Source organism: Pteronotus mesoamericanus, unplaced genomic scaffold (genome assembly GCF_021234165.1).
Source record: "Pteronotus mesoamericanus isolate MK-2021 breed Mesoamerican mustached bat unplaced genomic scaffold, CSHL_Meso_final contig_42, whole genome shotgun sequence".
In the NCBI taxonomy this organism is placed as follows: Eukaryota; Metazoa; Chordata; class Mammalia; order Chiroptera; family Mormoopidae; genus Pteronotus; species Pteronotus mesoamericanus.
Genome location: NW_026555157.1, coordinates 5,667,759 through 5,693,101, shown reverse-complemented (window position 1 = coordinate 5,693,101; position 25,343 = coordinate 5,667,759). Strand labels below are relative to the sequence as shown.

The 25,343-nt window shown below is 37.2% G+C and overlaps 1 protein-coding gene and 2 pseudogenes across 1 annotated transcript in view; 1 reads left to right on the top strand and 2 right to left on the bottom strand.

Moving 5' to 3' along the window:
• Window positions 1-25,343, bottom strand: part of MORC1 (MORC family CW-type zinc finger 1) — a 165,759-nt gene that overhangs the window by 96,118 nt on the left and 44,298 nt on the right. The window contains exon 9 of the mRNA XM_054577233.1: window positions 3,296-3,421. Within this exon, the coding sequence (XP_054433208.1) occupies window positions 3,296-3,421 (126 nt within the window). The remainder of the gene's footprint in view (window positions 1-3,295; window positions 3,422-25,343) is intronic.
• Window positions 14,796-15,242, top strand: LOC129073575 (protein mago nashi homolog 2-like; annotated as a pseudogene).
• LOC129073576 (interferon-induced transmembrane protein 3-like) lies at window positions 18,810-19,236 on the bottom strand (annotated as a pseudogene).

Here is a 25,343-nt window from a genome sequence, read left to right as displayed (position 1 = left end):
ACATAGGGGTGCTTATGTTCTTTTGAATTAGTGTTTTGGGTTCCTTCAGATATATTTCCAGAAGTTGAATAGCTGGGTCAAAAGGCAGATTCATGTTTAGCTTTTTGAGGTATCCCCATACCGTTTTCCACAGCGGCTGCACCAGTCTGCATTCCTACCAACAGTACAAAAGGGTTCCCCTTTCTCCACATCCTGACCAGCACTTATCTGTTAATTTACTGATGATAGCTATTCTGAGAGGCATGAGGCAGTATCTCATTGTTTTAATCTGCATTCCTCTGATGATTAATGATGTTGAGCATCTTTTCATATGTCCATTGGTCATATGTATGGGAGAACAGATTCTCCAATCATATATCTGCTAATAAGTTAATTCCCAAAATTTATAAAGAATTTATGAAACTCAACACCAAAAATCAAACAAACAAATTATCCAATGAAAAAATAAGGAAAGGACTTGCATAGATACTTCTCTAAAGAGGACATACAGATGGCCAACAGACATATGAAAAGATGTTCTGTACACCTCTTTTTTAACTTTTGCCTCATACCTACATTAGCTCACTATTCTGATACTGTCATGTTTAGAAAGGCATTACATTTTCAGCAAGAGGTAGACAGATACCTATAGATCATTCCTGGAAACCAAAATGTCTCAAAACATATAAAAGAGCTATTCACTCAGGCAGAGGGAAGAGTCTAAATTGATATGTTCCAAAGGATCTACGCCAGGTATAGGTAATATACAGCCCATATGCCAAATTTGGCCAGCACCTTGTTTGCGGTACAGCCTAAGACCTAAGAATGGTTTTTCCATTTTAAAGGATTGTAAATATGTGTGTGTGTGTGTGTGTGTGTGTGTGTGTGTGTGTATATATGTATATATATATATATATATGAAGGAAAAATAAGAATATGTAAATGAGACTAACTGTAACTAGATACTTACAATCAGGCCCTTCACAGAAAAGTTCTGCCAACCCCTGGAATCTATCTTTTGGTGTGCTGCAGAATTTAGTAGTTTATATATGTGTGCCATGAGATGAAAAAGCTTGAAAATCACGAGTATGTACTTAATGTGTTATTATTACCTAATAAAAACACATATTAAATACATACTCGATATGTATTTAGACAAAAAATGCATTGGGAATGAGGAAATGAAATGAATAGCTGGATAAATTTCTTTTAAAAATCTGAAGTATTCGTAGAAGTCTGCCCAGTTCCCTGCATCAAAATGCATAATGTTTAATAACTAAATGTCATCCTATAGTCATCTACATACTTCAGTGGTTTGTTTATTTATTTATTAATTTTAACTTCAATGGTTTAATGGACAATGCAAGTGAGGGGGTGGGGAGCATGCCTAAGAAATGAAAATACCATCTCAGGAGAACAGTGTTGGCAGAGTATTCAGCAGCAGGCCATAAAGTCAGTGTCCCAGAATAACTTTAAAAGGACCATGCTGCTCCAAAGAAAGCAGAGTGACTGCAATTCCATGTCTTTGGGATCCTTTCGGTATCACTGGTCTATGGCAAAGCAGTGTTCATGAAGAATGAAGATCTTGAAACAGACACTTTGGCTCTACCTCTTGTGAAGAGCTTTAGTGACCATTTTACATCCATTTTTTAATCCTAATGTGCAGAAATTTTGAGTGTATATAAAAATATGAGAGCTATTTATCTACAAGTTAAAGAATTCAAAGCCAAAGAAAATCAGCAGTGTCTGTTGCCTAACATGAAGTAAGAGAGCCATATTATTAATTTTTCTGTTTCATACAGATAAACGATAATTTAAGACTCCAAGAATCACAAACTTATAAAATCTTTAAGTTAAAAAAGACCTTAGAAATCCCTAGCTGAAATTCTTCCAAAAGTAATAATGCTTGCAAAAATCTAGACTTTTCCAAGGGCAAATTTTTCCTCATCTTGGATGGGTGGGCTTTCTACTTTCTAAAGAGTGCAAACTTCATTAATCTCATGCCACACTACAGCCCTCTCGATTTGCTACACCTTAGGCCAAATCTGTCTGGAGAAACTAACTGCCATCTCAGACACACTGGATTTCATATTCCAGACATTACACCTGGAAACTGGACCAAAACAGACTGGTGTGCAACCAAATGAAGATATGTGAGCAATCAAATCCCTGTGATTGCAAGGTTCAGGCAGCATCTACTTTTTCATGACAATAAAACATAAAAAATGTAGGTCTATAATAAAGAGTTAGTGTGGTATGGAGGAGGAGTATGGAATTTGTATTGGTAAAGAACTTGGAGCCAGAATATTTGATCCCTTGTCCAGTCGGGACATTTCCTTATCTCTAAAATAATGATGATAAAACATAACCCACAGGGTCACTGAAAAAAAAAATCAGACAAAATAATGAATGCAAAAAGGCATGTATATATAGAAACAGTGTATGAACATTAAATGTTTCTCCCAGTAGGTACTAAGTTCCTCAAAACTAGAACTAATCTTATATTTTCTATGCTTTGTACCTAGCACAACACAAACTACTTTGATAAATGTTTGGTGAATAAATGAATGATCACCCAAAAACCCCACACACAAAGAACACTGTTCTGATTGCATGTATAGTTGGTCAAGAATAATTTTACAATATGTAAATTTCAACATAAAAAAGTTTGTGCGGTTACAAACTTCCCGTTACAAAATAAGTCATGGGGCTGTAATTTACAGCATGGTAACTACAGTTAAACTGTATATCTGAAAGTTGCTAAAATAGTAGATCTTAAAAGTTCTCATAGACACATAAAAATTTTGTAACTATGTATGGCAGTAAGATTTATTGTGGTGATAAAATGAGTTTATGCTAAAATATAAGAGATAAACAAAATATAAATAAACCCAATGTGTTTATAAACATGTTCATTCTATATATTATATATATGCACACACACGGAAGTACATGATTCAGTAGTTCAAATATGCAAGTAAACAAAAATTATAAGTGAATTTTTTAATAGAAATGATCATAAGCAAAGCACATGAGATTTACTAAAGTACAGAAATTCTTAATTAAGGTGATTGTCTAACTTACAGAGTTCACTTCAGTGTTTTGCTGTTATGGCCAAAATTTGTTACACATGATTGATTACTCTTTAGCAAAACTTCCAGAATGCAGTTTAAATTTTATTTACAATAGCAAAAATCATACTATCAAACTGTAAAATCTATCAAATTGTAAAAATCTTACTACCAAATCACTTTGACAATTTTGGGAAGGAAGGCTTATTGATTTTATAAATACAAGTCAAAGAAAGTTGAGTTACCTGGGTCTGTAGAGGGAGTAACAAAGGTGTTTTGTTTTAACTCTTTTGGCCTGAATAAATATTCTCATCCAAGGGTCAAAATACAGAACAGAAGTGTAGGCTCTGAATGACCATCTCTCTGGGAAACTAGAATGGGAAATAGCAAAGGTCACACTCTAAAGGGTACAATAACGACACATCATTTGAAAGAAAAAAATCAGGCTACAGGTTATGATGTTACCACTAGCAGCCTCGAGAACATTTATTCTAAACCTAATAATGACATAGCAAACACCAGCCAATCTTGCAACAATCACATGTTTCATTAAGCAGACAACTTTACAAATAAGTAGTTGACTATGAATACTAGATTTTTTTTCTCACATGTAATTAAAAGACCAACAGACTGATTCAAGTAATAAACACCCCCTCCCCCCCAAAAAAGCAGGCCTCTAATTACAAGGGCCTACCTTAATAATTTGCATGTTGATTAGAACTAAAACTTTGTTGGCAAATAACTGATTCTAAGTAATTTCCACCAGCTATAGAAAATATTAAAGTTATTGGCTAAGGACAAAACCAAGACAAGTAAACAAAACAATCTTCTTGCTCCAACATTAAAAAAAGAAAGAACTTAATATAACTATCCAACACTGAATAATGCAGGAGGAGAAAACCTAAACAAGCCAGTAACAGCTGATGAAATTGAAGCAGTAATAAAAAAAAACCCGGTACACAAAAGCCCTGGACCAGACAGTTTCACATGAGATTTTTACAAACCATTTAAGGAAGAGCTAACCCCTGTCCTTCTCAGACTATTCCAAAAAATCCAAGAAGAGGGAAGACTCCCAAACTCTTTTTATGAGGCTAGCATCATCTTAATCCTAAATCCAGATAAAGACACAAAAAGAAAGAAAACTACAGGCCAATATCTCTGATGAACATAGATGCTAAAAGTCTCAACAAAATATTGGCAAACCATATCCAGCAATACATGAAAAAGATCATCCACCATGATCAAGAGGGATTCATCCCAGGGATGCAAGGATGGTTCAATATTTGAAAATCAATAAACGTGAAACATTACATAAACAAAAGGAAAGACAAAAATCACATGATAATTATCAATAGATGCGGAAATAGCAGTTGATAAAGTACAGCATCCATTTATGATAAAAATACTCAGCAAAGTGGGAATAGAGGGAGTATACTTCAACATAATAAAGGCCATATCATACTCACTAGGCAATCACTAAAAGCTTTCCCACTAAGATTGGGAATGGCAAGATTGTCCACTTTCACCATTTCTATTCAACATAGCATTGGATATCCTAGCCACAGAGATCAGACAGGAAAAATAAATAAAAGGTATCTCAATTGGAAAGGAGGAAGTAAAACTATCATTGTTTGCAGATGGCATAATAGTGTACATAGAAAACCCGGCTAGAGACTCTGCCAAAAAACTACTCGACCAAATAAATGAATTTGGCAAAACAGTGGGATACAAAGTCAATATTCAGATATCAAAGGCATTTTTGCACACCAACAATGAAATATCAGAATCAGAAATCAGGAAAAAAATCCCATTTGCTATAGCAACAAGAAAAATACAGTACCTAGGAATAAACTTAACCAAGGAGGTAAAAGATCTGTTCTCATAAAACTACAAAACACTGAGGAAAGTAATGAAGGAAGACACAAGTAAATGGAAGCATATACCGTGTTCATGGATTGGAAGACTTAACATTATTAAAATGTCCATACTACCCAAAGCAATTTATAGATTCAACACAATCCCTATTACGATACTAAACGTATTTCACAGATATAGAACAAACATTTCAAAAATGTATGTGGGACCATAAACAGCACTGAATAGCTGCAGCAATATTGAGAAAGAAGAACAAAGTAGAAGGGATCACAATACCTGATAACAAACTATATTACAAGGCCACCGTCATCAAAACAGTCTGGTACTGGCATAAGAACAGACATATAGATCAATGGAACAGAATAGAGAGCCCAGCAATAAACCCATGTCTCTATGGTCATTAATATTCGACAAGGGGGGCAGAAGCATAAAATGAAATTAAAATAGCCTCTTCAACAAATGGTGTTGGGAGACCTGGATAGCTACATGCAAAAAAATGAAACTCGACCACCAACTTACACCATACACAATAATAAACTCAAGGTGGATAAAAGACTTAAATATAAGTCGTGACACCATAAAAGTCTTAGAGGAGAACACAGGTGGGAAACGCGGATATTCCTCACAGCAATATTTTCACCGATATGTAGCCTAGAGCAAGGGACATAAAGGGAAGAGTAAACAAATGGGACTTAATCAAAATAAGAAGCTTCTGCATGACTAAGGAAATCAACAAAATGAAAAGGGAGCCAACCATATGGGAAAATATATTTTCAATGATACCTCAGACAAGGGTTTGACCTCAAAAATATATATAGAACTCACATGACTCCACTCCAGGAAGACAAACAGTCCAACTAAAAAATGGGCAAAAGACCTGAATAGACACTTCTCCAAGGAGGACATACAGAGGACCCAGAGACATATGAAAGGATGCTCAGCATCACTAGCGATCAGAGAAACGCAAATTAAAACCACAGTGAGAAACCTCACACAGGTCAGAATGGTCATCATAAACAAATCAACAAACAGCAAATGCTGTCGAGGTTGCGGAGAAAATGGAACCCTGGTACACTGTTGGCAGGAATGCAGGCTGGTATAGACGCTGTGGAAAACAGTTTGGAATTTTTTCAAAGCTAAAAATGGAACTGCCTTTTGACCTGGCAATTCCACTCCTGGGATTATACCTTAACAATGCCAAAACACCAATTCAGAAGAACCCATGCACCCCAATGTTCATAGCAACACAATTTACAATAGCCAAGTGCTGGAAGCAACCTAAGTGCCCATCAATTAATGAGTGGATCAAAAAAACTATGATACATTTACACAATGGAATACTATGCAACATAAAGAAAGAAACAGCTAGTACCCTTCATGACAATGTGGATGGAACTGGAGAGCATTATGCAAAGTGAAATACGCCAGGCGATGAAAGAGAAATACCATATGATCTCACCTATAAGTGGAACCTAATCAACAAAACAAACTATATAACCAGCAACATTGAAAGAAAAATCAAACCAACAGTAATGAGAGGGGAGGAGTGAGGAGGTAATGCAGAAAAGAAGGGAAAGAGTCAAGTCAAGAAACATGTATAAAGGACCCATGGACAAAGCAGAAATGGGGAAGGATTGAGAGTGGGAGGCGGGTATGAGTGGAGCAGGGGAAAGTGGTGGCAGGGAAATGGAGACAAATGTATCTGAATGATAAATAAAAATAATTTTAAAAATTGCAAAAAAATAGGATTCAGGCCTACATGAATAAAATATTTCTCTGAGCCCTGACCAGTGTGGCTCAGTTGGTTGGTGTGTCATCCCATTAACCAAAAGGTTACGGGTTTGAGGATACATGTCTAGGTTACAGGTTTGGTCCTAGTTGGAGTATGTACAGGAGGCAACTGATCAATGTTTCTGACATCATATCTGTCTGTCTCTCTGTCTGTCTGTCTCTCTCTCTTTCTTTTCCTGTGTTTCTAGAATCAATTGATATATCCTTGGGTGAGGGTTCATATTTTTTCCATGAATTTATTGCAGATAAATACAATAAAAACTTTTCATTTCTTTTGAATATTATGAGCTAAAGACATAAAACTTTATTCTGTAAATGCAATAAGTACTAAAATAACTTTATGTTGAACTGAGGGGAGTAGTTCGATGACATGATAAGTGAAAAAGAGGAAAATAAAGAAAGGGAAGGCCATAAAAAGGGAGCAGAAAAAATGTAAAATAGCCCACGTTGAGAAATCACTCTGTTGCTGCATACTAATGACTCCAGGGAGCTTCTATTTTAAAGTCTACTTATGAACTGTAAACCTCCTCCAATTAGACAAGAAATAAAGATCAGTAACAAGCCAAGGCATGCTTCATAAGTAGAGTTCTTTATCTACTGGGTCCCAGAAAAGGCTACAGTGAAGGGCTCAGAAGGCCAAACAGAAATCAGGGAGAAGTAAACCCATCATTTTTAGATTCCTACCTTAGTCCAGCAGGAGACAAAAAAGATGGAAAGGAAACATAAAAGCTGTCCAAGGGGGGCTGCTCAACAGGGTCACATCACTGCCAGTCACTCTGTGAAAAGGAACAGAGCTCCAAAGAATTTACAAAAATGAAGATGAAGCCCCTAAGAAATCCAATGATTTCCTGGTTGGTTTTAAGTTCCTTCAGGCAGGATCTGAATTGATTAAAAAGCCTGGAATATCTATGAATTGTTTAAAAAGAAATTATTTGAAAGTACCGTATTTTTCCATGAGCAATGTGTACTTTTCTGCCCAAACTTTTGAGGGAAAAATAAAGATGCACATTATACATGGGTATAATGATTACACACCATGGGCATAATAAGGCATATAATAATCCCATGTATAATGCACACAAAACATGGGCGTGCATTATACATGGGAGCACATTATATACAGCAAAATACATTTCCCAATACAAATTATAAATAAGTACCTAGTCTATGGTTATTATTCTGTAAACACTAATGCATTATTAATGTGACATTTGGGTAGAGCACTACAATAGTGTAGTTGACTTTAGTATGCTAGGAGCTGCACAATCAACTAAGTCTTCACCAGTTAAAAGAAAAAAGAAGTCATCTTAGGACACTATAAACATTTTGCAGACTTTTGTAATTATTCAAATGCTTTCTGGGTCTCCTGATTTGAAATTGTCCCTAGAGATAGCATAGCTCTTTATTTGGACTGTCCTTAAAGCAAACACATCTCTGTCATTTAAAGGTAAAAGTGATTCAGAGACAATCTTGAGAATTACAGAAATATAGTGGGAGATAAAACTGCGTTAGATTAAGTTTTGGTTTAAAATATTATACAAGTCAAAATGAGAACACTAATATTTCTATTTTTTGATACCTCAATTTTTACTCAATAAATATTTATAGATGAATATTCATAACATGTGTTGGGGATCCTGAAGACCTCCTTTATGTTAAGAGATTTGCTGGAAGATCTCATGGTAATGATCACATAATTATACTCAGAACTAAAACTTATCACAATGATATAGTAAAGATATACAGTGGATCAAAAGGGGGAAAGGTAGATGGTGTCTAGAGGGACCCATTTGCAGCTTTCATAGGGTTTCTCCCTCTCATGGCAGGTCACACAGAATACAACCTGCTCCCAGCTATGAAAGTATAGGAACATGTGTGTGATGTTTCTGCTCAACAAAACTGAAGACTCACTACCAAACATTTTCACAGAGGGCTGCTCATCTAGGCACCCTCTGCCTAGCACATACCAAAATTCCAGAGTACCAGAAAGGAAGTAGGTTTTCAGTAACCACCATATTGTCTGCATAGTCTAGATACATTGTGCCACCTTCTCTACTAGGAAAAGGTTTATATCATGCAGGGAACTGTTTAATAGCTAAGTTCTCAAATACCAGTCAAAGACCAACGTCACAACAAGACTTACAAGGAATAAACGCCTTCTACATTAACCCTTTTCTACATACACACCTACTTTTGAAAGCTCCCATTTATCTGTGACAAAGAGAATGGCAATGATATTGTGGTATCTTATACTACTGTGATATCTTCGTGATTTAAAAAAAAAAAAAAAGCAGACTTCTGGGAAAATCAAGATGGCAGAGGAATGAATGGAAGTCACAGTGATCTCCTACCAGGAACTATGTGGAATTACAACTAAATTGTGTAGAAATCACCTGGAAAAAACAACTGAACAATAGTGAGAAGGGAACCTTGTAACCTCGGACAGACAGAAGAATCAGCTTTAGCAGAACCTAATTGGTAAGGAGTGTGGTAGAGACTTGAGAAGGCAGGCAGGGCACCCACAGCAGCAGCACCAGAAGGATATTGAAACAGCCAGTTGGATCCCTGTGAGAAGAGCAGGGTCTAAACCATAGGCAGGGATCTCCAGCCTAGAGCGCCAGAGCCCAAAGAGTACACAGAAAACACCCAGCTGCAAAAAGTGGCAGGGTTGCTCTCAGCCAGACACAGAAGGCTGGAGAAACAAAGAGCCTTTTAAAGGGCCAACACATAAATTTTTATTTCCAGCCATTTATGCTGGGCACTGGCAAGGGCAGGGGCAGAGTGAGTTAGAGACACCTGAGAGACTGGGGAAGGAGGCTTTGGGGAGAGAACTGAGAGAGTAGACAGCAGAATCCTGATGCTGACTCATCTCCCATGTGGCATCAGCCATCTTGGTCAGGTAGTCCATTCCCCTCAAGAGGCAACAGTGTGAGAAGACACAATAGCCCCTCCCCCAGGAGGGACTCTGCCCTTGCCCAATCGTGCTAAAGCCTGATTGCTGAGTACAAAATGGCAGCCACAGATAGTAGATCCCTGGCTAAAGGGGGCATAGAGTGGTCCAGAGACACTTGATGAGAGACTGGAGACAGAGGCTTTGGGGAGAAACAGAGAGAGCAGCCAGTGGGATCCCCGGTGCTGACTCTTCCCCCATATGGCAGCAGCCATCTTGCTCAGACAGACCACTCTCCTGAGCGGCAGCAGCATGAGAGAATCCAACAACTCCACCCCCCAGGAGGGACTCCTCCTGGCCCTGTGGTGTCTAAGCCTGACTTCTGAGTGCAGAGTGACTAGATTAACAACTGAAGGAGACAGCTACAGACAGTAGATTCCTGGTAGTCTTGAACACACTGCCTAAGGTCAGACAGGGTCAACATCTGACTTCATCAGAGGCAGATCCAGAAAGAGAAAGCAGCAGTCTCCTACCATAGAAGTTCACACCACAAAGTCAGGAAATCAAGACACAGATCCATTTAAGAAGCAGAAGCAAAAAAGAAGAGTCTCATAAATAATGGGAAGAAAAAGAAACACCCACCAGTAGAAGGGAAAGGAGGAATGCCCAGAAAGAGAACTAAATGAAATAGAGGCAAGTTAACTAGATACTGAGTTCAAAACAATGGTTCTAAGGAAGCTCAACGAGCTCAGTAAGCTCAGAGAATTACAAAAAACTACAGGGAAACTATGAGGAACTTACTGCAACTTATATCTGCATGAAAAAGGACATAGAAACTATCAACAAGAGGCAAGAGGAAATGAAGAATACAATTTCTGAATTGAAGAACACAGTAGAAGGAATCAAAAGCAGGCTCAATGAAGCAGAGGATCGAATCAGTGAGCTGGAGGATAAGGTAAAAAAATGCTCCCAGAAAGACAAAGAAAGTGAAAAAAGACTCACAAAGAATGAAGAGGCATTGAGGGAAATGCAGGACAAACTGAAATGTAATAATATCTATATAATAGGGATACCAGAAGGAGAAGAAGAGGAGCAAGGAATAGAGAACTTATTTGAAAAAGTAATGATGGAAAACTTCCCTAATTGGAGGAGAGAAAAAGTCACACTAGTCCAAGAAGCACAGAGGGTCCCACTTAAGAGGAACCCAATGAGGTTCACTCCAAGACACATCATCATTAAAATGGCAAATATCAAAGACAAACAGAGAATCTTAAAGGCAGCAAGGGAGAAAAAGGGAGAAACATATAAGGGAGTCCCAATACGACTATCCGTTGACTTCTCAACAAAAACACTACAAGCAAAAAGAGAATGGCAAGAAATATTCCAAGTCATAAATAGTAAAGGCCTGCAACCAAGACTGCTCTACCCAGCAAGGCTCTCAATTAAAATGGAAGGCAAAATAAGGAGCTTCCCAGACAAAAGAAGGCTAAAAGAATACACCTTCACCAAATTAGCATTGCAAAATATGCTAAAGGGACTGTTAGAAGAAGATGAAGAAAAAGAGTCTATGAATACCCAGTTCCTTTCACAGTCCCCAATATTTGCTATTACCAATATTTCTAATACTTATTAATCTGAAGTGACAATGATTCATATGATCTAAAGTGATAATTGTTATTTTATTATTTGTTGAAACTAACTAAACCTGTTTTTCTATATTTCTTGCCTCTTTCTATTACTTTTTAAAAAGCTTTAAATGTCTTTTTGGTATTCTTTATCTGTTTTTTGATTAAATGTTTGTAGAATTTTTTCCCTTAGGGAAAAAAGAAAACACTATTAACCCTTCTTTAGATGTGTTGCAAATACTTTCCTATTCTATTACTTGTCCTTTAACTTTTTTTATATGTATATTACTATATAGTCTTAAATGTTTAATATAGTCATATTGTCAATATTTTACTCTATAGCTTCTGGGTCTGAACATGTTACTTCAGGGTAGAAAAAACATTATTTTGTATTTTCTCCAAAAACTCCTTAGATTATACATATTGATTTTTAATTCACCTGATAGTTTTTGTATAATGTGTGAAATAAGGCTCTATTTCAAGTAATAGTGGTCCATGCATCTAATATGTTGAATAAGCCTTATTTTCCCCATGGATTTGAAATATCAATTTAATCATATATTACATTGTTAGACAGATATATACATTTGTTTCTAGAATGCTCATTTTACTTCATTGATCTGCTTGATTATTTCTGTGCTAGTGTCATGTTATTTTAATTGCTGAGACTTTATAATGGATTTAATTTTTTTAATATTTCATAAGGGATCTTGACATTTAAAAAATAAATAAAATCAATCTGCATTTAAAAAATAAAGAAAGAAGGAAGGAACTGCTACCTTTTGTGAAAACATTGATGGAACTGGAGAATATTATGCTAAATGAAATAAGCTAGTGAGTGAAAGACAAATACCATATGATCTCACCAATAAGTGGAATCTATCTAACAAAATAAACTAACGAACAAAGTAAACCACAGGCAAGGAAACATGGAGCAGATTGAAAGTGACCAGAGGGGATGGGGAAAGAGGACAATGGTGGAAAGGATTAAGGACTAAACAAAGAACATGTATGAATGACCCATGGACATGGACAACAGAGTGGGAATTGACTGTGGGAGAGGGGGACAAAGAGCGATGGGTGGAGGAGGGCAAAGAGGGAAAAAAATTAGACAAGTGTAATAGAATAAACATCATTTAAAAATAAAAACAATGTTTAAAAATGAAATTCTTTGTAGGACCTGGAATATATCGCTGAGTGTGGTCAGTGGTGTTTGGGCTACAAATTTTTACAGCATCCACTGGATGCAATATTTAATTCTTTGAGAAAATGTATGACTTTTTTTATAGCGTCTCATGATGTTTCTTACATTTCATTAATATAGTTATTGAGAATCCTCTCCTTCAATAGATTCTAAGCTGATCTCTCTAATGAGACAATATATCAAAATAAGATGTAGGAAAATAGAGTGAGGATGCACAGATGCTAATCCTAGAACCCTAATTTGTGAACTGCATGACCTTGGGCAAGGAAATAAAAACAATTCTTCATCATTTATGTGTTAGATAAGGATAATAATAATATTTGCAACACAGTTTTGTGAACATTAAACAAAGTATGTATATAAAACTTCTTAGTATAGTAAGAAGGGGCACTTAATAAGTGCTGAATAAATTTTAACTATCACTATTAATATATTCTTAAGCTCTAAATCTGTACCTGCACCACAAGTGGATACTCAGTAAATATTTTTTGTGTTAAAAAAAAAATGGAAGCATATACTGTGATCATGGGTTGAATGAATTAATGTCATCAAAATTGTCCACACTAATAATGTGATGATTGCTGGTGAGGAGGGAGATATAAAGGGACTAAATGGTAATAGAAAAAAAATACAATTAAAAAAGGTTGGAAGAATATGAAATTAAATTAAAAAATAAATTAAAATGTCCATACTACCAAAAGCAATCTATAGATTTAATGCAAATCTTATTAAAATATCAATAGCATATTTCACAGATGTAAAATACTCCAAATATTTATATGGAACCAAAAAAAGACCCCAAATAGCTTCAATAATCTTGAGAAAGAAGAACCAAGTTGGAGGGATCAAAATTCCTGACGTGAAACTGTACTACAAGGCCACTATAATCAAAATAGTCTGGTACTGGCATAAGAACAGACACATAGATCAATAGAACAGAACAGAAAACCCAGAAATAAATGCATATCTCTATGGTCAACTAATATTTGACAAAGGGAGCACAAACATGCAATGGAATAAAGATAGTCTTTTCAGTAAACGGTGTTGGGAGAACTGGAATTTTACATGGAAAATAAATGAAACTAGACCACCAACTCACACCATACACCAAAATAAACTCAGAAAGTATGGAAGACTTAAATATAAGTCATATACCATAAAAATCCTAGCAGAAAATAGGTAGTAAAATTTCAGACATCTCATATAGCAATATTTTTGTCACTATATCTCCTAGGGCAAGGGAAACAACGGAAAAAATAAACAAATGGAACTACATCAAATTAAAAAGCTTCTGCACGGCTAAAGAAACCACCATCAAAATGAAAAGGGAACCAATTGTATGGGAGAACATATCTGCCAATGAAACATCAAACTAGGGTCCACTCTCCAAAATATATAATGAACTCATATAACAACACTAGGAAGACAAAATATCCAATGAAAAAATGGGCAAAGGAACTGAATAGACACTTCTCCAAGGAGGACATACAGATGCCCAGTAGACATATGGAAAGACACTCAACATCAGTAGCCACCAGGGAGGTGCAAATTAAAACCACAATGAGCTATCAACTCACACCTGTCAAAAGGCTATCATTAATAAATCAAAAAAGAAAAAGTGTTGGCCAGAATGTGGAGAAAAAGGGACCCTAGTGGACTGTTCATGGGAATGCAGACTGGTGCAACCACTGTAAGAAACAGTATGGAATTTCTTCAAAAAATTAAAAATGGAACTACCATTTGACCCAGCAATTCCACTACTGGAAATATACCTTACGAATTCCAAAACACCAGTTCAAAAGAACTTATGCAGTCTTATATATTCAAAGCAGCACTGTTAACAATAGCCAAGAGTTGGAAACAGCCCTAAGTGCCCATCAGTAGGTGAGTGGATTAAAAAACTACAGTACATTTACACAATCGAATACTATGCAGCAGAAAAAAAGGAGGAATTCCTACCCTTTGCAACAGCATGGATGGAACTGGAGAGCATTATGCTAAGTGAAATAAGCCAGCCAGTGAAAGACAAATACTGTATTATTTCACTGATAAGAGGAATCTAATAAACAAAATAAACTAATAAGCAAAATAGAACCAGAACATAGAATCATGGAATAGACTGACAGTGGTAAGAAGGGAAGATAAATGAGGGGACTGTTTTAAAGAGGGTGAAGGGATTAGTCAAAGTGTTTCTATGAAGGAGTCATGGCCTTGCACAGTGATATGAGAATTGACTATGGAAGAGGGGGTTGGGCTGGGCAGAGTAGGGGAGAAGGGGGAAAATGCTGGGACAACTGTAACAGCATAAACAACAATAAAAAAATTGAAAGTAAAGAATGAAATACTTGTGGGGAACAAAAATGGCTATGGCCAGTGATTTCTACCTGCACTGCCTGCTATGTAGGGCACAGGAGCAAGTTTGGACAAGTTTCTGGAATTTGAGTTTCAGCCAGACAGGAGGCTGAGATATACCAACAACAGTAACTACAAAAATGTCATCATGACCAAAAAAGAGGCTTATGTACACAACAGTATAATGGAAGAACTGAGGAGAATTATTGGTGACAGTGAAATGACAGAAGGAGATGATACTTTGTGGACTCCCCCTGACGGGGCTGGCTGACAGGAGCTTAAAATTATAATTAGAGAATAACATATATCTTTAATCATATCAAAAACAGGTTCTCTTATTAATGAAAATCAGTCAAAGGATCTGAAGGCCTTCAAGTATTTTACTATTCGGTACAGGACCTCAACTGTTCAGTTTTCTTCTTATTAGATTACATTTCAAGATTAAACCAATCTAAATTGTATGTTTTTTGAAGCAGTTTTTATATTTAATCAAGGGATGGATACAGTAGAGTTTATTTGTCATTTACAATATTGGGATTCTTATGAATATGAAACAAAGAAATTTTTGCATGAAAATTGAAAATAAGAAAATATATAAAGAGGCTTAATAGCAATCTTCACTTGTGTCCAAGTGGTTGGACAGTTTCTACACACAAAAAATTCTGTAAATAAAACCACCTTTCATTAAAAATTTATTCCAATATAACATATCACAGCCTAGGAGAAAAAAGAAATACTTGTGCAAGTATCCAAATACATAAGTGTAAAGAACAACATTGTTAAAATAGTGAAAAAGTGAAGTCAAGTTAAGTGCCTGTCAGTAGGGGAATATTCATATGTAATATATCAATATATAATAACTGAGTATAATGCAAAAAGGTTATACACCAAAATATAGCAATTATTATACATCCATTTTAAATGGGAAGTATACCATTTAAAGATTAATCCTTTAAAATGAAGTGTGACATTATCCACATGTAGACCAATGGAACAGAATAGAGATCCTAGAAATAAACCAAGTCAATATGGTCAGTTAGTTACTATTTGACAAAGGGTGCAGGAACATAAAATGGAGTAAAAATAGTGTTGGTAAAAGCCTTTCCCAATAAGATCAGGAACAAGAAAAGGATATCCGCTTTCACCATTTCTATTCGACAGAGTATTGGAAGCCCTAGCCACAGCAATCAGACAACAAAAAGAAATAAAAGGCATCCAAATTGGAAAGGAGGAAATAAAACTGTCATTTTTTGCAGATGATATAATAACGCACATAGAAAACCCTATACATTCCACCAAAAAGTCATTTGACTTTTACTTATTACTTGCCTAATAAGTAAATTTGGCAAGGCAGTGGGATACGAAGTCAATATTCAGAAATCAAAGACATTTTTATACACCAACAACCAAATATCAGAAACAGAAATAAGGAAAATATCTCATTTGCTGTATAGCAACAAGAAAAGTAAAGTACCTAGGAATAAACCTAAGCAAGGAGGTAAAAGACCTCTATACTCAGAAAACTACACAACACTGAAGAAAGAAAATAAGGAAGACGCAAATAAATGGAAGGATATACCGTTTTCATGGATTAGAAGACTTAACATCATCAAAATGTCCATACTACCCAAAGCAATTTATAGATTCAACACAATCCAATTAAAATACCAATGACATATTTCACAGCTATAGAACAAACATTTCAAAAATGTATATGGAACCATAATGACACCAAATAGCTGCAGCAATTTTGAGAAAGAAGAACAAAGTAGGAGGGATCACAATACCTGACATCAAATGATATTATGAGGTCACTGTCATCAAAACAGTCTGGTACTGGCATAAGAACAGACATATAGATCAATGGAACAGAATAGAGAGCCCAGAAATAAATCCATGTCTCTATGGTCAATTAATTTCAACAAAAGGGGCAGAAGCATAAAATAGAATTAAAATAGCCTCTTCAACAAATGGTGTTTGGAGAGCTGGACAGCTACATGCAAAAAACTGAAACTCGACCACCAAATTAAACCATACACAATAATAAACTCAAGATGGATAAAAGGCTTAAATATAAGTCACAACACCATAAAAATTCTAGAGGAGAACATAGGCAGGAAACTCTCAGACATTCCACACAGCAATATTTTCACTGTTATGTCCCCTAGAACAAGGGACATAAAGGGAAGAGTAAACAAATGGGACTTAATCAAAATAAGAAGCTTCTGCATGACTAAGGAAATCAACAAAATGAAAAGGGAGCCAACCATATGGGAAAATATATTTTCTAATGATACCTCGGATAGAGGTTTGATCTCCAAAATATATAAAGAACTCACATGACTCCACTCCAGGAAGACAAACAATCCAACTAAAAAATGGGCAAAAGACCTGAACAGACACTTCTCCAAGGAGGACATACAGAGGGCCCAGAGACATATAAAAGGATGCTCAGCATCACTAGCGATCAGAGAAACACAAATTAAAACCACAATGAGATTTCACTTCACACCAGTCATAATGGTCACCATAACCATATCAACAAAAAACAAGTGCTGCCAAGGTTGTGGAGAAAAGGGAAGCCTAGCACAGTGTTGGTGGGAATGCAGACTGGTGCAGCCACTGTGGAAAACAGCATGGAATTTCCTCAGAAAAGTGAAGATGGAACTGCCTTTTGATCCAATGATCCCACTGCTGAGACTATACTAAGAATGCCGAATCACGAATTCAGAAGAATCTATGCTCCCCAATGTTCATAGCAGCACGATTTACAATAGCCAAGTGCTGCAAACAACTTAAATGCCCATCAATAAATGAGCAGATCAAAAAGCTATGGTACATTTACACAATGGAATACTACGCAGGAGAAAGTGAGAGCTACTACCCTTTGCAACAGCATGGATGGAACTAGAGAGCATTATGCTAAGTGAAATAAGCCAGGCGGTGAAAGACAAATACCATATGATCTCACCTATAAGTGGAACCTAATCAACAAAACAAACAAGTGAGCAAACAGAACCAGACACTTGGCAATAAACAAACTGACAGTGAACAGAGAGGATGGAGGAAGGGGATAAAGGAGGGAAAGAAAGGGATAAAGGACAAAGAAGGGCAAGCAAAGGAACGCGAATAGAGAACTAATGGCACACACAAAGGTGCAGCACTGACTGTCGGTTTGAGGGGAATGGGGCAGGGGAAAGCAATGGGGGAAAAGTTGGGACAACTATAGCTGAACAATAAATTTTTTTTAAAAAAGGGAACCAGAATTCCATGGAGAAATAACTGATTGCAGTATTACAGCAGACAAAGAAGTGTAACACAAGCCTGGAACATCTTATGGTGCCAAAAGGTACAGAAATGCTTAAGAATGATGGTGATATGTCAAAAGAACATAAGGGCCAGCTTGAACAGGCTCCCTATAGCCAAATGATGACAACTTTTTAAATTTAATCTTTATTGTGTATTTTTCCATTACCATTTACTCCCCTCGTAAGCCCTCCCAGGAATTACCACACTGTTGTCCGTGTCCTATTTTCCTTTTTGCTCTATCCCTTCACCCCCTCACCTTCCTCCCCCACTACCTGTTATTCTGTTCTCCATGTATGAGTCTGGCCCCCTTTTCCTTGTAAGTTCAGTTTGTTCATTAGATTCCACATATGAAATCACATGGTATTTATCTTTCTCTGACTGGCTTATTTCATTTAGCATAGTACTCTCCAGGTCCATCCATGCTGTCACAAAAGGTAAGATTTCCTTTTTCTTTTTCTTTTTTTTATAGGTACATGTCCTTTATTGAATTCAGTTGTAGACAAATGTGTGCATGAGCAGCAGCATGAAGGGTGATAGCCTCGGGCTATGGACAGCCACGGAAGTCTCCTAAGTCCTCATAACGTCAAAATTTCTTCCACATTATCAGCAAGCCAATCAAATAATGGAAATAGCGAGGACAGTGATGATGCCAGCAAATACAACAAGGAGGCCAGTGGGTGGGGAGGATGTAGTCCACTCTTCGTGGGAAACCACTAGTAGCTTCCGCGGTCCTGCCAGGCCTGCGCTATCACGTAATTGTATGCGGGATCACTGCCAGTGCCCAAAGAACAATGGATCCTATTGTCTGAAGGTAGCCCAAGACCAGGGTGCAGAAGTTGATGCGTAGCTCTGGGCCCCAACCACATTGCCCACCATCTTCTGGTCCCTAAACTTCACAGAGTAGGCGAACTCCACAAAGCCCAGGCAGCAGATATTGAAGAAGAGTGTGATGAACAGGGACTAGATGATGTGGTCAGGCACAGCAGTCTCAGGCTGGATGTTGACCATGGTGGCTGTCACGGGCGCTGAGCTCTGGGGAACCCCCAGCACGACCACCTCATGCTCCTCCTTAACCATCTCGTAGGATGGCAGGACTCCAGCATGGGGGGCAGTGAAGAAGTGCTGGGAACTGTGATACATGGTCAGTAAACAGAGACGATCTCCTCAGGATTCCTGGATGGTGTCAAGACTTCCTTTTTTATAACCAAGTAGCATTCCATTGTGTAAATGCCCCATAGTTCTTTTATTCATTCATCTACTGGTGGACACTTGGGATGCTCCTGTATCTTGGCTATTGTAAATAACACTTTAATAGGAGTGCTTATTCTCTTTCAAACTTGTCTTTCAGGTTCCTTCAGATGTATTTCTAGAAGTGGGATGGCTGGGTAGAAAGGCAGATTCACTTTTAATTTTTTGAGATATGTCGATACTGTTTCAACAGTGGCTGCACCAATCTGAATTCCCACCAACAGGGTTCCCCTTTCTCTCCATCTTGTCCAGCACTTGTTGTTTCTTGATTTGTTGATGATGGCCATTCTGACAGGTGTGAGGTGATATCTCATTGTGGCTTTAATTTGCATTTCTCTGATGATTACTGACATCAAGCCTTTTTACCTATGTCTCCTGGCCATCTGTATGTCCTCTTTGGGGAAATGTCTATTCAGGTCCTTTGCCCATTTTCTTATTTTTATTTATTTATTTATTTATTTATTTATTTATTTTTGGTGTTCAGTTTTGGAAGTTCTTTATCAATTCTGGGTATTAACTCCTTGTCAGATGTATTGGCAAATATGTTCTCCCATTCTGTGAGTCTTTTTATTTTGTTGATGATTTCCTCTGCTGTGGAAAAAAAGCTTGGTTTGATGTACTCCCATCTGTTTATTTTTTTTTGTTTCCCTTGCCTGGGGAGATATAGTCGATAAAACATTCTTATGGGGAACGCTTGCACTTTTTGCCTGCTGAGTATGATGCTGAGAGTGGGTCTGTCACATATGGCCTTTATTATGTTTAGGTATGTTCCCTCTATTCCCTCTTTGCTGAGTTTTTATCATAAATGGGTGCTAGATTTTATCAAACGCTTTTTCGGCATCCTTTGATATGATCATGTGTTTTTGTCTTTCTTTTGTTTATGTGGTGAATCACATTTATTGATCTGCAAATGTATCAACCTTGTATTCCCGGAATAAATACCACTTGATCATAGTGTATGATCTTTTTCACATACTGTTGCATTCAGTTGGCTAATATTTAATTGAGGATTTTAGCATCTATGTTCATCAGGGATATTAGCCTATAATTTTCTTTCTTGGTATTGCCTTTATTTGGTTTTGGAATTAGGATAATGCTGGCATCGTAAAATGAGTTAGAAAGCCTTCCCTCCTCTTGAATTTTTTTTAAATAGTTTGAGAAGAAGAGATATTAGTTATTCTTGGAATGTTTGGTAAAATTCACCTGTGAAGCTATTTGGTCCAGGGTTTTTGTTTCTTGGGAGTGTTTTGATTACTGCTTCAATTTCACTAGGTGTGATCTATCTCTTCAGATTCTCTGATTCTTTTTTTTTAATTTATTTATTCTTAGAGAGAGGAGAAGGGAGGGAAAAAGAGGGAGAGAAACATTGACATGTGAGAGAGACATCGATGGATCTGTTGCCTCTCACACATCCCCAACTGGGGATGGGACCTGCAACCTAGGCATGTGGCCCGATTGGGAATCGAACTAATGACCTTTTGGTTCACAAACCAGCACCCATTCCACTGAGCCACACCAGCCAGGGCTGATTCTTCTTGATTTAGTTTTGGAATAGTGCATGTTTCTAGGAATTTATCCATTTCATACTGGTTGTCCAGTTTGTTGGCATATAATTGTTCATAAAATTTTCTTAAAATCTTTTGTATTTCTTTGGTGTCAGTTGTTACTTCTCTTTCAATTCTGATTTTATTTATTTTGGTGCTTTGTATTTTTCTCTTGATGAGTATGATGAAAGCTTTGTCAATGTTGTTTATCTCTTCAAAAAACTAGATCTTGGATTCATTGGTCTTTTGTATCCTTTAATTTTTAGACTTTATTTCATTTATTTCTGTTCCTGTCCTCATTATTCCCTTCCTTCTATTAACTTTGGGCTTTGTTTGTTGTTCTCTTTCAAGTTCCTTTAAGTGTAAAGTTAGATTGCTTATTTGAGCTTTCTCTCTCTCTTTTTTTTTTTTTTTTTGAGATAATCCTGTAATGTTATGAATTTCCCCCCTAGGATTGCTTTCCAAGTGTACCACAGAGCTTGGATTGTTGTGTCCTCATTTTCATTTGTTCCAAGATATCTTTTGATTTCTTCTTCAGTCTCATCGTTGACCCACTCGTTATTTAATAGTATGTTATTTAGCTTCCATGTCTTTGCATATTTTCAGTGTTCTTCTTGTGATTAATTTCTAGTTGCATAGCATTGTGGTCAGAGAAGATGCTTGATATGATTTTCAAACTTTTTATATTTATTGATACTTGTTTTGTGTCCTAACGTGCAGTGTATCAAGTGCACAAGCATGTGCACTTGAAAAGTATGTATATATTCTGTTGCTTTCAGATGAAATGCTCTGAAGACACCAATTAAATCCATATGATCTAGTGTGTCGTTTAAGACTGCTGTCTCCTTGTTGATTTTCTGTCTGGAAGATCTATCCCTTGAAGTCAATGGGGTGTTAAAATCCCCAACTATGACTGTGTATCTGTTGATCTCTCCCTTTATGTCCATCAAGATGGGCTTCACATATTTAGGTGCTCCGATGTTAAGTGCATAAATGTTTACTAGGGTTATATCCTCATTAGATTTTTTCCCTTAATCATCATGTAGTGTCTTTCTTTGTCTCTTGGTTTTATAGCCTTGGTTTTACAGTCAGTTTTGTTAGATATAAGTATGCTATCCCAGCTCTTTTTTCCCCTTTCTATTTGTATAAAATCTCTTTGTCCATCCCTTTACTTTTAACCTGTGTGTATCTTTCAATCTGCGATGGATCTCTTGGAAGCAGCATATATACGGGGCTTGTTCTTATCCATTCAGCTACCCTCTGTCTTTTGGTTGGAGCATTTAAGCCATTTACATTTAAGGTGATTATTGATAGAAACGTATGTAGTGCCATTTTATTTAGACTATTTTCTTCTGGGTTTTTTTCCCCATTCCTTTCTACTTCTTCTTCTTAAAGTAAGCCCTTTAACATTTATTGTGTTACCAGTTTGGTGTTAACAAACTCCTTTAGCTTTTTCTTGTCTGGGAAGCATCTTATTTCTACTTCAATTTTAAATGATAGACTTGCCAAGTAAAGGAGTCTAGGTTATAGGCCTTTGCTTTTCTTTAGCTTGAGTATTTCATGCTACTTTCTTCTGGATTAAAATGTTTCTGTTGAGAAATCAGGTGCCAGGCTAATAGGTGCTCCCTTGTATATAACTACCTGCTGTTCTCTTGCAGCTTTTAGGATTCTCTCCTTATCTTTAATTTAAGCCTTATCATTTTAATTATGATGTGTGTGGTATAGGCCTCTTTGGGTCCAACTTGTTTGGGACTCTTTAAGCCTCCAGGACTTGAGTATCTCTTTCCTTCAGGAGATTAGGAGTTTTCGGTCATTATTTTTTCAAATAGGTTCTTTATACCTTGCTCACTCTCTTATCCCTGTATTCCCATGATGTGGATGTTTTTACCCTTCATGTTGTCCAAAATATTTTCTAAGCCCTCCTCATTTTTAAAAAATTCTTTTCTTTTTGCTGCTCTACCAGGGAGTTATTTTCTACCTTGTCGTCCAGAACACCAATTTGATCCTCTGCTTCAACTAACCCATCGTTTATTCTTTCCCTCAGAAGAAGTTTATTATTTCTTTCAGAATATTGCATTATTTATTTCTGACTGGTCCTTTTATATGGTTTCTATGTCTTTTTTCATGCTGTTGAATATCCTTATAATCATTACTCTAAACTCTCCATCTGATAAATTGCTTGCCTCCATTTCATCTAGTTCTTCTGGAGGTTTCCCTCCAGAATGTTCTTTCAATGAGGTCTGTTCCCTTGTCTTCCCATTTTGGCTCCTTCTGTGTATTTTCCACCTTAGTGGTTAAACCGAACCTCAAGCTCTAATCAGCAGCCCGGCTTAAGCACCACAGGGTGGGGCAGAGTAATTCCTGCAAGTGGGGCTACTGCTTCTCCCCGGGCTGATGCCACTTGGCCAGTAGTGCTCTGCCTGAGAAAGATGGCTTGTGCAATATGGGGGATGACTCAGCACATGTATCCTAGCAGCTGTTCCTTCATTTATCTCCCTAGATCCACTAGCCCCAGAGTCTTCATGCATTGAGTCCATTCTGCCCTTCCTCTGCAAGAGCCCAGGGTGTACAGTTACAAGTGAGAATTTGTGCTTTGGCCCTTTTGAGGCTCTCTGCATCTCCAGCTGTCTCTCCTGAGAAGAGAAACCCGGCTGCTTTTCACATCTGAGTTCCTTTCTGGCTTTGGTGTTGTAGGCTGAGGAGCCATGTTTAGGGTTTAGACCTTACACTTCTCAATGGGAACCTCCCAGAAGCTGAAATATCCCTCTGGAACTTCAGCTGCTACCCATGGGAGCCCAGCCAGCCCTCCTGCACCTCCTCTGCACTCCCTACCAGTGTTGTTGTGGTGAAGTGGTTTATTCTGTCTGTCCTTGATGATAAGGCTTCTCTCCAGCTAGTGGTCAGTTGGTTATTCAGATGATTTCTCTACAATTTAGTTGTAATTCCAGATTGGTCCTGGGAGGAGTTAGTGTTGCTTCTACTTACTCCTCTGCCATCTTGGATCTCAAATGCATGACAACCTCAGCCACAACATTAAAATTAATAGTGATGGGTTATAACGCTTAGCATAAAAAAAAAATCATCTGGTCTAAATAAAGAGAGGAAGCGGGACAGGATGCATGATAATGTAACTGTGGTAAAATATCAACATTTGGGAAATCTAAAATGTTATTGAAATTCTTCTATTATCTTTACATCCCTTTGCAAAGTCTAAATTATTTTAAAAGAAAAAGTTAAGAGGCAGACTTCCAGCCAAGATGGATGGAAGGTAGATACACTTTGCCTTCTCACACAAGCAAAAGGACAACAACAAATTTAAAAACAAAAAACCACCAGAACTGCCAAAAAATTGAACTGTACGGATGTCCAACAACCAAGAAGTTAAAGAAGAAACATTCATCCAATGGTATTTTTTTTCTGATTTCTTCTTCTTCTATTTCATTGTTGGTGTACAAAAATGCCTTTGATTTCTGAATGTTGACTTTGTATCCTGCTGTTTTGCCAAATTCACTTATTAGGTTGAGGAGTTTTTTGGTAAAGTCTACAGGGTTCTCTATGTACAGTATCATGTCATCCGCAAACAATGATAGCTTTACTTCCTCCTTTCCTATTTGGATGCCTTTTATCCCTTTCTCTTGTCTGACCGCTGTGGCTAGGACTTCCAATACGATGTTGAAAAGAAGCGGTGAAAGTGGACATCCTTGTCGTGTTCCTGATCTTAGTGGGAAAGCTTTCAGTTTTTGCCCATTGAGTATGATGTTGGCTGTAGGTTTTTCATATATGGCCTTTATTACATTGAGGAATGCCCCATTTATTCCCATTTTGTTGAGTGTTTTGATGATAAATGAGCGTTGTACCTCATCGAATGCTTTTTCTGCGTCTATCAAGATGATCATGTGGTTTTTGTCTTTTCTTTTATTTATGTGATGTACTACGTTTATTGACTTGCGTATATTGAACCATCCCTGCATCCCTGGGATGAATCCCACTTGATTGTGGTGGATAATCTTTTTAATGTATTGTGGGATGCAGTTTGCCAATATTTTGTTGAGGATTTTAGCATCTATGTTCATCAGTGAAATTGGCCTGTAGTTTTCTTTCTTTGTAGGGTCTTTATCTGGCATTTGAAAGGATGCCCAGCATCACTAGCCATCAGAGAAATGCAGATCAAAACCACCATGAGGTACCACCTCACACCAGTCAGAATGGCCATCATAAACAGATCAACAAACAACAGGTGCTGGTGAGGCTGTGGAGAAAAGGGAACCCTAGTACACTGTTGGTGGGAATGCAGACTGGTGCAGCCATTGTGGAAAACAGTGTGGAATTTCCTCAGAAAGCTGAAAATGGAACTGCCTTTTGATCCAGTGATTCCCCTGCTGGGACTATACCCTGAGAATACCAAAACACCAATACAAAAGAACCTATGCACCCCAATGTTCATAGCAGCACAAT